Source organism: Rutilus rutilus, assembly GCF_951802725.1.
Source record: "Rutilus rutilus genome assembly, chromosome: 18".
Classification (NCBI taxonomy): Eukaryota; Metazoa; Chordata; class Actinopteri; order Cypriniformes; family Leuciscidae; genus Rutilus; species Rutilus rutilus.
In genome coordinates, this window is record NC_140231.1 from 31106579 (window position 1) to 31120785 (window position 14207).

The 14207-nt window shown below is 36.9% G+C and overlaps 1 protein-coding gene across 1 annotated transcript in view; it reads right to left on the reverse strand.

Moving 5' to 3' along the window:
- Positions 1–14088, reverse strand: part of setx (senataxin) — a 37307-nt gene extending 23219 nt beyond the window's left edge. Inside the window, exons 1-3 of the mRNA XM_084388290.1 lie at positions 13853–14088; positions 10715–10924; positions 4845–5052 (exon numbers count right to left, since the gene is read on the reverse strand). Coding sequence (XP_084244416.1) covers positions 4845–5052; positions 10715–10918 — 412 coding nt within the window. The 5' untranslated portion in view covers positions 10919–10924; positions 13853–14088. The remainder of the gene's footprint in view (positions 1–4844; positions 5053–10714; positions 10925–13852) is intronic.
- Positions 14089–14207: the final 119 nt, after the last annotated feature.

A 14207-nucleotide genomic window follows, 5' to 3' on the forward strand; every position in this document is an offset into this window, starting at 1 on the left:
GGTGCTGGTTCGGAGCTAGAGCTAGTGCCGGTTCAGAGTTGGTTCGACTGACGAGCCTCCAAAGAACCGGTTTGCTTTTCCACAGGCTAAAAGAGCCAACGCAGAGCCAGGTCTCACGTCACAGCCACGTCTCATCTTTCTCAGCAACGTTAGCGCGGCGGCGCCAAACACATCATCAACAACGGCGCAGGTTGCTTTGCTATTGATGTTCATGGCTTTGCGGACCTACATCGGCATCCAAACACGGCGGATCCAACGTGTTCGCGCGGCTCGCCATTATTTGTACAGACGGAGATTACAAGCGAGAGTAACGGCATGTACATAACATTTATTTTTAACAATAAAATGCCGACTTTAGCCTTAGATTTATATTTTAGATCGCGTCCATCGTGTTTAGCTGCTGTTAGCTCGATTAGCTGCTATTTGAAAATGGCGGTCACAAGTTTCTCTTCAGTCTTGTTGGCCACGGTAACCCCGCCCCCAGCCTCTGACGCAACCGGTTCTTTCTTGGCTCCGTTCTAGACCCTGCAATGATTTGGTGCTACTTAAGAACCAGTTTTACTGGTTCGGAGCTGGTGCTTTGGCGGTGGAAAAACAAAGAACCGATTTGAAACTAGGCTCTGGCTCCGAACCAGCACCAGCTCTGCCTTGGTGGAAAAGGGGTACAAGTGACTTCAGCAGTGGCAGTCTGGGTATGTGGAGACAGGGCTTATTATATACTAACAAAGAAACGGTCAGGCTGTTGCTATCCAGCTTTGATGAATGTGGGTACATCCGTGTATATGCCAGAAGAATGTCCATCGATAGTGAGACAGAAAAGAGACATTAACCTTTTGCCAGAAACGATGCCAATTGGCCACAACGGGTATACACTTTCTAACCCATGGACCACACCGGGAGCTAATGTGGGGTGGTCCATCTTTCTAGAGGGAGGAACTACTGGAGCATTTAATAAGATCAATGGTTTAGCATGGACTGTGTTAGCAATTGCAAACAGTACTGAAAATGCTTTGTTATACAGAAATGATTGGTATTGGACATGTTAACGGCTGAGAAAGGAGGGGTATGTAAAATGTTAGGAACATTTTGCGGTTTTTACATTCCAGATTCTAGTGACAACATAACCAATATTATTGAGCACATGAGAATGGCCGTAAAATAACACACCCAGAAGTAACAACTCATGGTTTGAATGGTTCACCAACCTCTGGGCAGGGTGGGGCTATTGGATGTGTCATACAATACTGCCAGTGATAATAGTGGGATTTCTGGTGTTGATGTGCCAACCATGTATAATGCAATGCATTTCAGCTTTGGTAACAAAAACAAATCTCATCCCAAATGCTTCGAATGTCTAATGATGAGGATCAATTTAATGAAGTATGTCCAAAACAAACAAAATTTGATGATACAAACAGTGGAAGTTACAGTGAGATGAATTAATTGAGTAAAGATATATGTTTTTCCTACTCTAAACATCTGTAGTGTTTCTTGTTTATACTGAGGTGACTGCGGGTCTGATTTTATGTCAGGAGTGCAATAACAGTGTTTATTTATTTAGCCCGGCTTCAGATAAAATCTTTAATTGCTTGCTAAATACTTAAGGGACTAGCCCCATTAAAAAAAAAAAAAAAAAAGGGGGGATTTTTCTTCTTTTTAAAACCTTTTCACGTGTTTAAGAGAGTGATAATTAATATGAAAATCAGAGATGAAGAGTATAAATGTGATGTAATGACTTAAATTTGCTGTCTTATTATTTTAGTTATCAATGAACGATAAAAAGAGGGGAATTGTGGAAGAAATGTAATATTCTATATGTTCGCATTTTCTTAGAATATTAGAAATATGATGATAATTAAATTAATTGCATTAAGTCCCATGATCCTCTGCCACATTGATAGAACAAAGAACTGTTATTAACCCTTATGAATGCATGCATGTGTCGATACATACCCTTATGAATGTATGCAAGTATGTGTATGACCTTGTATATGACCTGACAAAAGTTAATCTGTGACTAAGTGTATGACCGAGACAGAGGGTCTCCATTCAAGGGTATAACATAATAGACAAATCTAATCAATGTGTTAGTTATGGCTGAGACACATCTTCATTTAGCCTCGGGGAAACAACCTTGGGGGAGAAACAACTATAAAGAAGGAAGGATGCCCCCTCTCTTGGCCATACTCTGCAGGCACTCTTTATGACTGTATGTATATGCGGACCTATCCTTGCAAGGGAATAAATAATCTTTAAAGACAATTGTTACATGTTTGTCTCTTATTCAGTAATAGAAAATGGTTTGCCACCACAGTGGCAAACACAATCCTTACACATCAGATCAGACATGCTTTTTCGTTTGATTCTGATTGGTCAATGGGCCTCATTTCAAAAGCTGTGATGACTGATGTTATTAAAGTGCCTCATTATACTTTTTCGAATATTATCTTTAATGCAGTGCATAATATAGCGGTTTATGAATGTAAAAGGTCTGCAAAGTTTTAAAGATCAAAGCGCACAACAAATGAAGTTATTGTTTCCTAAAAGAAAGAATTGATTCTGAACTGACGAAAAGTGTCATCAGCAACATCCCTACTTAATGTAACAAATTTGGATAATGCCAGCCTATGGTTTTCATTGGCTGCCCTCAAACAACTTCTACTTTAACCCGCCCTCAAGTACTTTAGTTGTAGCTGAGGCCTGGAAGAGTTTGGTTCGTGACTGCAGCACTGAAAATAGCGCCGCCTTGACATGTCAAATTCAATTTGCATGCAGTTCAATAGGATGAGGACTGCGCTGCACTTGGTACAGGAAAAACCAATGCCATCGTTCCGGTTTATTTCAAGGTGTATCACGTGCTGAGGAAGTTTCCGGAGCTGAAATTCAGATGGTAATAAGCGTTTTGTTTCCAACATGCATTGTAAGCAGAAGACCAATCACACCAGACTGAGCCCTCTGACCAATCAGAGCAGAGTAGGCTCGCCGAAAGGAGGGGCTTAGATAGATTGAAAATAGTTCATTCGAAGATTCAGACTCTTTGAGGTGATGTGCAATGTATATTGTGAAAATTTGTGGGGGTTTTGGTCTTTGATGCATGTAAACCAACTGTAGGAGACCAAAAACAAAATTAGGAACCTTTATAAAAATGGGGCACTTTAACATTATAAAAACTGCAAGATTTACATTTTCACTTTTAAATTGAAATGTACATTTGTACCATTATACTTTGTTATATTACCTTGTCATTAAATCACAGAAATCTGGTTAACGCTGCTGTGTGGTTGTTTCTAATATAACAGCTGTGGGAGCGACGGCAAATTTGACATCTTTCTCTCTTCTGACCACTGTAATCAATCTCAATATTTCTCTCTTTTGGAAAGTCATAGAAACAATATTGTGTTTTTTTTTTTCCTTTTGCTATAAGAGCAAATTATATTTGTTGCATTTTCCGTTCACCACAGGTTTACTCAACTATGATGACGTCTGCTTCTGAAAGCCCCAGAAATGTGAAGTATGAAATATTTTAGTATGAGCACTAAAATATACTCACCTTATGTAGCAACGTGGAAGTAAGCTATTTTCTGTGATTGTCAGTGGGCACTTCAAATTAATTAGCCGCTACAATAAATAATTGGACGAATAACAAAATGCAGTAAATGGTCAAATAATTTGCGCTTCAAACCAATGTTTATGATTACAATAATAAAATATGATAAGTAAAAGTTTGCAATATCAATCAGCATAACGAACTGTTTTTGTACGGCTAATATAACTGGAAGCGGATGAGACCGGAAGACTCGACACAATCAAGTTACGACGGCCGCGCCCGCCATTACGTTAATAATAAGTTGAATGACTGTCAAATATCCATGTCATAAGAGAGATCACCTGCATGGGATGTTTGCGTTACCCTGTCAGTGTTCATTTTGAAAATAATGACGAGCTTATTCAACAATATTTTATATGTTGTGTTATCTTCTGTAGATATTTTCTGTATATCCCACTACAATTTCCCTTGAGGGATTTATTCCATACTTTACTTACATTTAATCTTGTACTAACAAATAACATCGAACCACATGGTTAGCTCTTTCTCAAGCTTTTTGACACCTTTATTACCAGAGGACTAAGAGTGGAACAGAATGCTCATTGGAACTAGTTTCTTTTATAAGTTAAGTCCTTATTTTTAACCACCACACACACAGGCGTAACTATCGGTAAGCAGGGTACGTGGTTGCTTACGGGCCCGGATCAATCAGGGGCCCGCGTGACTGGAAGATATTGATTGACAGCCAGGACCCCCTATCGCATTTTGCTACTTTTAGTCTGATCGCATTTTACTTTATCGCAAATTTATTTCGGTAAATAAATGGCAACAACATATTTTACTGATCATTAAATACATGTTTGAAACGAACAATGATGGATTTTGGTGTAATTTGTTTCAAATTGGGACTGGGGAATCCCAGATGCCCACACAGAGGAACGCTGGAAATGTAAGTGAGCATCTTTTTTATGTATTTGGACCTAGGCCTGTGTGTGTAGTCATAGCAGTGAGTAACAATGTGTTATGGTGTGCCGTCACCAGCAGTGTTTCTTCATGTGTTATGGTGCGCATTGACCAGTGAGTTTTTTTTGTGGTTCGCGTAGGCCACTCCTCATTTTGTCAGTCATCTCGTCTCTTATATGTCGTGTCTCTATGATCCTATCCTGTCCTATTCATGGTAGCCTCCTCATGGACATTGCGTCATCACGTGCTGTAGTAATCCTGCATAAGCGCCCGGTGTTGGCTAGTTACGCCACTGACCACACAGAATGAGGTTGGTAATGGGAACATGACTTACACAGATCACGGTGGCAAAGCAGGTACGGATACTTCAGAACTTCAAACAGTGGGCAGCGGATATTGTCATGGAATTCCGTAGGCGAGATCATTGACACCGGCTTCTCGTTATCATCTTCAATGATAAATAGATCATCCTCTTCCAGCTCCATGTCCAGATTAGATTTCAACACTTTCAGGAGTCGGGCCTTTTCCATTTCCCACAAACGCTGTAAGAGATTGAGAATTAGTCTCTCATGCAAGCTGAAACAGTACAACATGGCACTAGCAACCGCACAGTTTACAAATAAATCCTCAGGGACTGCATAAACTATTCAAATGTACCTTGAATGAAATGCAAGTTGTTTAGGATAAACTCAATGTAGGTGATTAGTTTGGCGTTTCTAGGGGTTAATCAGATCGTAGAGTGATTCACAGGTTTAAGTTTATGAAGTTTAACCATCATAGAGCGAAAGTTTATCACTTGCAAAAGTTGTCATGCCAATTTACACATTCAACCGATTATAAAAACCATTCCAGCGCAAGAGGAGGCAAAAGAGAACTAAATTTCGGTACACACAGAGAAGCGCATTTCTGATAGCATGCAAACACCAAATTGATTCCTTTTTTAGTAATAAGTAATGAATGGAAAGCAATGCACTCCATCTAGTTTTGTATGCTTATATTGCCATTTACCCATTTCAAATAAGTTATTTTGCTTGCTTTTAAGGTAGTTATATAAAGATGCTTGAATGCTATTTGCTTGAAAAGCACCTGCAATTCATAGAATGACATCGCACTTGACTTCCTTTCTTTATATATTTCTTTATTTCAGACTCAAAAAAGGTCCATAAAAAATAAAATACAGAACCAGTCAAAAGTTTGGAAACACTACTATTTTTAATGCTTTTGAAAGAGGTCTATTATGCTCATCAAGCCTGCAGTTAAAAAAAAAAACAGAAAAAAAAAACCCAGTAATATTATGAAATATTATTACAATTTAAAATAATGGTTCTCTTTTTTAATATACTTTAAAATGTAATTTATTTTTGTAATGCAAAGCTGAATTTTCATCAGCAAGTACTCCAGTCTTTGGTGTCTTATGATCCTTCAGAAATCATTCTAATATGCTGATTTATGATCAATGTTGGAAACAGTTGTGCTGCTTAATATTTTTTTATAACCGGAGATATTTTTTCAGGATTATCTGATGAATAAAAAGTTAAAAAGAACTATTTATTTAGAATAGAAATCTTTTGTAACAATATACACTACCGTTCAAACGTTTGGGAACAATAACTATTTTTTTTTTTAAGAAATTAGTACTTTAATTCAACAAGAATGCGTTAAATTGATAAAAGGTGATGGTAACGATTTATATTGTTAGAAATGTTTTTATTTTGAATAAATGCTGTTTTTATGAATAAATGCTGTTAACGTTTTACTCAATGAATCCTGAAGAAAGTATTCCAAAAAAATATATTAAACAGCACAACTGTTTCCATCATTGACAATAACTGAGTATCAAATCATCATATTAGAATGATTTCTGAAGGATCATAAGACACCAAAGACTGGAGTACTTGCTGATGAAAATTCAGCTTTGCATCACAAAAATAAAATTACATTTTAAAGTATATTAAAAAAGAGAACCATTATTTTAAATTGTAATAATATTTCATAATATTACAGTTTTTTTTGTTTTTAACTGCAGGCTTGATGAGCATAAGAGACTTCTTTCAAAAGCATTAAAAATAGTAGTGTTTCCAAACTTTTGACTGGTACTGTATGTAAAAGAGACAGACAGACAAATACAAACAAAGGATTACTATAATCCATATAAACAATTTCTCCAGTGCCTCCAAAGCAGCGAGGTGTACCTAGTACTGCTCAGGTCAGGCCATATAAAAACAGTAATAATTTCATTTTGCGAATCCATGAGTCTCATCATAAATTTACAAACAACATTTCTTATTACAGCATTTAGTGTGGTCACACCATTCTGCACAAACAACTGGCTGGCACTGGTCCAGCGTGGGACTTTCAAAAGAATCCTAAGAGCATCATTATATGCTACTTGTAACTTGTGAAATACTGCTTTTGTGTAGCAACAGGATGAAATCTGCAAAAGTTGTGAAACCTAAAGTTCCTGAACTAAAAGGTTCATAACCAACCACAAAGGTTAACTAAAGGGCACAGATGCGTGAAAGAGGATGTCAAAAACACGTGGAGATAAGAATGACAAAGGCTATAAATGAAGAAAGAGAAAACCGCTAGAAGACAACAGCGAAGGCCACAACTGAAGGACATCCTGCAGGACATCCTGCAGATAAAGCATGAATTACAGAGATTGTTACGCATACAACAGAAAGATTGAATCATACAAAAGTTGATTAATGAAATGGAATTTTCCAAGAAGTATAATAAATAGACTGAGGAGTGAGGAGTAAAAACACTCCTGCAGACGCTGCCTGCATTTAGCGTAAAAGGACATTTGACACCCTATCGAGGGACGCTTAACAGCATATGCTCTCCAATATTGCGGTTTAGAGTTTACTAATAGAGCTTTTAGCTTAGGGAGAGACGGATTCATTAATGAGAGTTTCACAGAGGCTATAATGCATTTTCATTAGAGAAATATGTTGTAGCCTGGAAGCACTACGAACAAAACCAGGGAATTTCAGGCCAAATTTGGGCCTCGTCTACACCAATATATTTTTGTTTGAAAACGCATCTTTTTCTCTCTGGTTTGGCCTTCAGTTTCCCAAGTGGAAACATTTGAAGACGCCGTTTTCACGTTGTAGTGTGGACTGTGAAAACGGAGACTTTTGAAAACAATGATGCATGTTTATTCATGCGACTCATACTGTACCAATAGATGTTTATACCCAGTATTGTGCCATTCACTTTGATGATGTTTCTTTGCAGGACTGTGACCGTGATGTCACATGACTTTGATGCGAGTCAAGGATTTTATTCGGTAAATGTGTTTCCATTGTAGTTCATGATAATAAATAATAATAATAATACAAAAATTATTATTAAATTCCTAGTTGTTTGTTTTTATGCACGTATAGATTTTATGTTTCCATTAGCCGATATCCCAAAATTGGTGGAAACATGGCTTATGACACACACTGAATGGAATGTACAAGTCAAAGAAAGCAATAAGATAGTGAAGTAATTGTAGCAAGAGATTGAAGATAAGCCAAAATAAAACAGGACCTGTGAATGGGATCACTGTGAATGGTCTCCAGTTTGTGTTACTCACCTCAATACAACAAAATTCTTGGATCAACAAATTGTATCTTTCACAGTTAGGAATGAGGAGTTAAGACTGCCGTGTGCCTGCTGTAAGTTCTGTGTAAAGACGAACTATGGGTGTTTGTAGTTTGGTTTTCTTGGTCTGGACAACAAAAAGAAACGGATACATTTTGTCCTGGTTCGTCTAGCTTTCATGCTGTCATTTTTAACACCAAACCTAAAAGATACAAAACTAATCTTATGGCGTGCATTTTGCAGAAGAACTTCCTGAGGGGGAGGATTCTGGAATACACTGCCGCTGCAATAAATATCCTTTGATTCAGCCTAGGTCATGTAGGAGTCAGGCCTGAGTGATCTAGGCTGCCACAGTCAGTTAGAAGAGTAAATATAAAAGTTAACACAAGTTGGATGCTTCTCTCAAAAACAAAAATCATCCAAAGGATATTTATTGAAGCTACAGTTGATTCAGTACCGAAAACACAAAACAAAGCTGTGTGCTATAGGCTAAATGCACTGACTGTAAATGTGCACATGGTATGTTCAACACCTACAACACTAAACTGTAATGGCAAAGTAGCCCTTATGACGAGAAGCCCCCGTGGCCTGTTGTATAAACTGCTTAGACTAGTCTTACAAGTTAGTCACATCATTTTTACATGAAAAGATAGGTCTAATTTAAATCAGAAAATTAAGACCGATTAGCCTTAACTAATTGCTAGTTGGTCAGACCAGTTCTTAAGACACATATTGCGCCCAAAATCGAATACTACCCTACTATATAGTATGTGGAAAACGGTATGCCAACAGACTAGTATGTACGAATTAATAGCATTTGAAAAACAGTGGGCAAACACTACTAGTAACTTAATACTTCCGAATTTGAGAGCGCATTCGCTGGACACATTTTTACATTTACATTTATTCATTTAGCTGACGCTTTTATCCAAAGCGACTTACAATTGCTATATATGTCAGAGGTCGCACGCCTCTGGAGCAACTAGGGGTTAAGTGTCTTGCTCAGGGACACATTGGTGTCTCACAGTGGATTCGAACCCAGGTCTCTCACACCAAAGGCATGTGTCTTATCCATTGCGCCACACCACCCCATGGACACTTTACAACCCCCATGAGGCCACGGGGGATGATTTATGAATGGCAATAAAGAACAACTGACACTGTAGGTCATGTGACAGTAATGACAAGGCAGATGTAGTATATCTGATTTTCAAACTACCTAAATTCTTACAATTGTAAGAGAAATATTATTTTCCTATGTGCATTTCAAGCAATACCACTGCTTACACAGGATTCGTTTGGCCAATCTTACGAGTAACTTTTAATCATGAAAGATACATTGTTTTTGAGTGAAATTTTTTAAAAAAATAATGTATAGTGTGGGTATACATGCATGGGTGTGGGTATACATGCGTATACATATACAAAATATTTTTTTCAGATGCAAAAGCCTCCAAGTCTGTCTAAAGTTTTTGTTTAATATTAAATTTTATCAGGCTCCTATGTATAGGTTTCTACCCAAGTACCGGCATTTCTGAATGGGCTGATGCTGGGATTTAGTGAGGTTGAAGTGAAAGCATTTGATGAGCGTATACTATGTGCGGAGAGCATTCACTCAATTATTATCTCATTTTTGACAGAGGTGGCTTTTGCATCGGAGGTCTCCATATAGTACTCGTATAAATCAATATTTTTTTATTCTAAAAACAGACACTCTACCTTTATGGTTACTTAATATATGATGCTAGTGACAGGGATTAGAGGAGGACAAAGTAATAGCGTCCAAAGAATGTTAATAGTTTAAGAATGTTTCAAGCAGTTCGCTGTCCAACGGAGGTTATGGCATATATGCAAGGGTTAGTTTTTGACTGTAAATTATGGAGATGTTGTAAGTTATCTGAGGCACTAAAAAACAGGGCCTCAGAGAACTACCGATCATAGGCCCCTCTTGCCATCACGGTAGAAGGTAGAAGACACAGATATATTGCCCCTTTAAACTCTTTTTGTCTCTCTCTCTCTTCTGTTTAAAGTTTTAATCTGCAAATGCTGTGAGAAACAGCTTGTGATAATGCTTCTTTCCGTAGTCAAGGTCAGTAGGCCTGGGAAGAGTCTGATAAAATGTTTCCAATTAAAATAATATTTATGTTCGTCAGTACTCTGTTTTGCTTAGAGGTCAATTTGCAGCTCTCAGAGATGTGTTTCGGTTGTAAGAGAGACTAACCTGATCATGATTTCAGACAAATAAAAAAAAATTTTTTTTGTTAAATAAAAAGTAGCCTGATTTGACTAATTTTATTGGTGAATTTCCACCACAATATATAGAATAGACCATACTTTAACGGTCACATGGATCTTGGTCTGCTTATTTGGTGCACACCAGGGTTCTGGATGGCAACGCTGATTCAAAACCACACCAACAGAACAATCGAACCAAACCTGCCAAGTGTGAACACACCTTAAATGATCCCTGCTCTGACCCACCTCACCCCCTAGTATGAAAGTATAGAGTTAGAATTGCTGTGCAATTGCATTCATGCCACCAAACAGTGTATTAAGACAAGTAAATGCCACTTAAAATGCCTTTGCATTGTAAATATGCCGTTATTTGCGTACCTTGTGCAGAGTCAGACCAGGGGCCTTGTCTCTGGCTCGATGATACTCCACCACACACTCCATGCAGTAGTTGAGGTCATCATTCAGAGACTCCATCACACTCTCAGGATGCTGCCCTAAACTGTAGCGTTTCAACATGGTGGCGATCGCCACATCTCCCTCCGCCTCCAGGGCCGTGGTGCACCACATACACTTGTCCATCATGATCACCTGTGCACACAGATACAGAGAGCTTAGTGCGGTCTTGAGGAGTCCGGGAATCTTCTGTGTATGACAAAACACTCATGTTATGTTGTCAAAAAACAGACTTTATCAAAGTAACAAAGTCGACTCTGTTCACGGAGCAACTCCAGGTCAGTCACTGCACACTCTTTTAAACAGTTTCATATGATTTATTTATAGTAATTCTGCCTGAAATCAGAAAAGCTACTAACTGAAATAAAGGCCATGCAACCAACCCAACGTTGTCTCTTAAATGCATGCCAATTACTTTAGGAAAAAGGTTTAAAAATTAAAATGTATATATAAATAAAAATAATAATAATAATAATAATAATAATAATAATAATAATAATAATAATAATAATAATAATAATAATAATAATAATAATAATAATAATAATAATATATATATATATATATATATATATATATATATATATATATATATATATTTTTTTTTTATATATATAATATTTATTCATTCATTTATTTATTTATTTATATTTATTTATTAAAGCAATAGTATGATCATTATACAAGTTGATTATAATGATCAAACACGTTCATATCAGTCAAATACATTCCTGACCATGGACTTCAGAGACAACAGTGGATAACCATTTATATAATATAAATATAATCATTAACCTATTCTGATAGCAAACATGATATTACCACCATAACAGAAATATATATTTTTTGTAATAGGACATCTGAACTAGTTTATATCTTGAGAACCTTTCCATGACCAATACAAATGAAAGCATGTTGCAGAAATAATCCAATAGACACCCTTCATAATCATGAGCAGATCTAAGAAAAACAGTACACAAAGAAATCAGATTGCAAAATTAATAATAATAATAATAATAATAATAATAATAATAATAATAATTAAAAAAAGAGGATAAAATCAAAGTTAACACACATTACAAACAATGATAGCATGGTGGTGTGTCTGATAAAGTGTGAACAGATATAACAACAGATCAGAAGACAAACGTGTTCCCACAACAATCTAACAAATACACAAATCAAAGTTAATACACCCTGTTCTGTAGCATCCGTTTTATGTTACACAATGATTATAAGCATTCAATAAAACAAGGGTGTGTTAACTAGTAGCTGCGGGTACATATTCTGTGCAAACATGTGAATCTATAATAGTATTATGAAATAAGAAACTATATTTTTGATGGTCAAATCAGTGGATATACTGTGGGTTTTTTTTTCTTTTCTTTTTTCTCTGTCCTCCCCTTTCTCCCTCCTTTTGATTGGACATTGAGATGTTGAATATGTGTCTGTTGTTTTATTTTTATTTATTTATTTATTTATTTATTTATTATATACATATATGTTGTGTATGGAAAAAAAAAAAAAAAATGTTGATAACAAAAAAAAAATCAGTGGATATAAAACGTCCTTTATAGCCCAGTCATTTGGAGTCAAAATGGGGGGTCAACCTATGACAAACTGCAACCGTAGCAAACTCAACTGATTTCAGATCCTCAATATGTCCTGAGTAAGAAAAAAAAAAAAGCCCTGAAGAATCCCATTACGGGAAAAGACCCAAATATACCCTATTCCTTCTTTTTCCTCACGTGAATAGGGTAAACATTTTAACCTTTAGATATCACCATGAAAATTACTGAGTTGATTACTTGCATCAAGACAAAAAAAAAAAAAAAAATGATTACACGTTTTTTTAATTGTTTGTTAACATGGGCAGACGGTGCATAATCTAATTTGCATAAATACCACAACAGATCTAAACATTGGGTATAGCCAGGTGAAAATGTCTTGACATATAACAGTAAAAGTTTAATTTGCATAAATACAACAAATATATCTAATTTACATAAATACCACAACAGATCTAAACATTGGGTATAGCCAGGTGAAAATGTCATGATATACAACAGTAAAAGTTTAATTTGCACAAATACCACAACAGATCTAAACATTGGGTATAGCCAGGTGAAAATGTCTTGTTGACATATAACAGTAAAAGACTTAATGTTAAGGTCTGAATGGAAACCATTTAGGCTACCCATGAGAGGCAGGAAGGAGGACTTTAAACCAGCCTTTATTAATTATTATTGTAGAGATGGGGTCCGTGGGACTGTTTCTGTTTCATTTTTTTTTTTTTTACCTACCTTTTGTCTTCTGCATTCTCCTTTACCATTGTCTCCTGTTCTTCCCTCAGACTTGTCCCCCAGAAACAGTACCACAGACCCAAACCCCATCTCTGACAAATAATTAATCTGCAATAAGCATAAATAGGCGTATGAATAGGGTATATCTGGGTCTTTTTCGAAACTTTACCATTATGGGATTCTTCAGGGCTTTTTTTAAATCCTTACTCAGGACATATTGAGAATACAGAATCAGTTGAGTTTGCTTCTGTTGCAATTTGTCCTACCCTTTTCTCATTAAATGACTGGACTATTGGTTGTTTTATTTGAATTAAGCTAAAATAAAGCAAGTACATAAACGGGATATAAAGAAACGAAACATAAAGAAACGAAACTTAACAGATTCCACGGTGGGCGTTTACTGCTCTGGCTTAACAGTTAACTATAACAAACCAAAACACCACAGACTCAAGAGCTGAGAGCCAGCAAACACTCAAAGACAGACATATGGCACAAAAGGAAGATGTTTTTTTGATTAGCACGAATGGTTAGTGTCCGCAAAGAGTATGAGAAAGTATAAGCTGAAGTATTTCACAGAGCGCTCAAATCTACACTGCTCTGCAACTGTGGCATGTCTTTTGTTAGCATGTACTTTTCAACTTAAGGCATGTCAGAGCCATAACCCAACCATGAGGTCCCTGCAAGAGGAAGAGTCAACCTCTAATGCACACTACAAAAATCGCATGTAAACAAGAGAAAAGCCTTCACAAAAACAGCTCACCTGCAAAGCTCCAACGGAGGAAACTTTGAGTCTTTCAGGGCTGTTTCATCTCTTCCACACGCTGACACGGTTGTAAATACCTCATGTCCACTCAACAGTGTGTTTTACATGGTGTGTGTGTCTCTCTCTCCCGCTCTCTCTCTCTATATTCCGCTCGATTTCACTCGCCTCCACCGAAAACACGAGTCGCGCTGCGGTGACGTAATGACTCGGACCGGGAAACCCATTGCGCCTGCGCAGCTCCACAACGCGGGATTCTCGAATATAAGCGGCTCGTGTTATTGAAATGGCCTTCCGGACAATTAGTAATTTGTAAAAAGTAGTAACGCGCGATTAAAGTTGTGAAATAACGTGC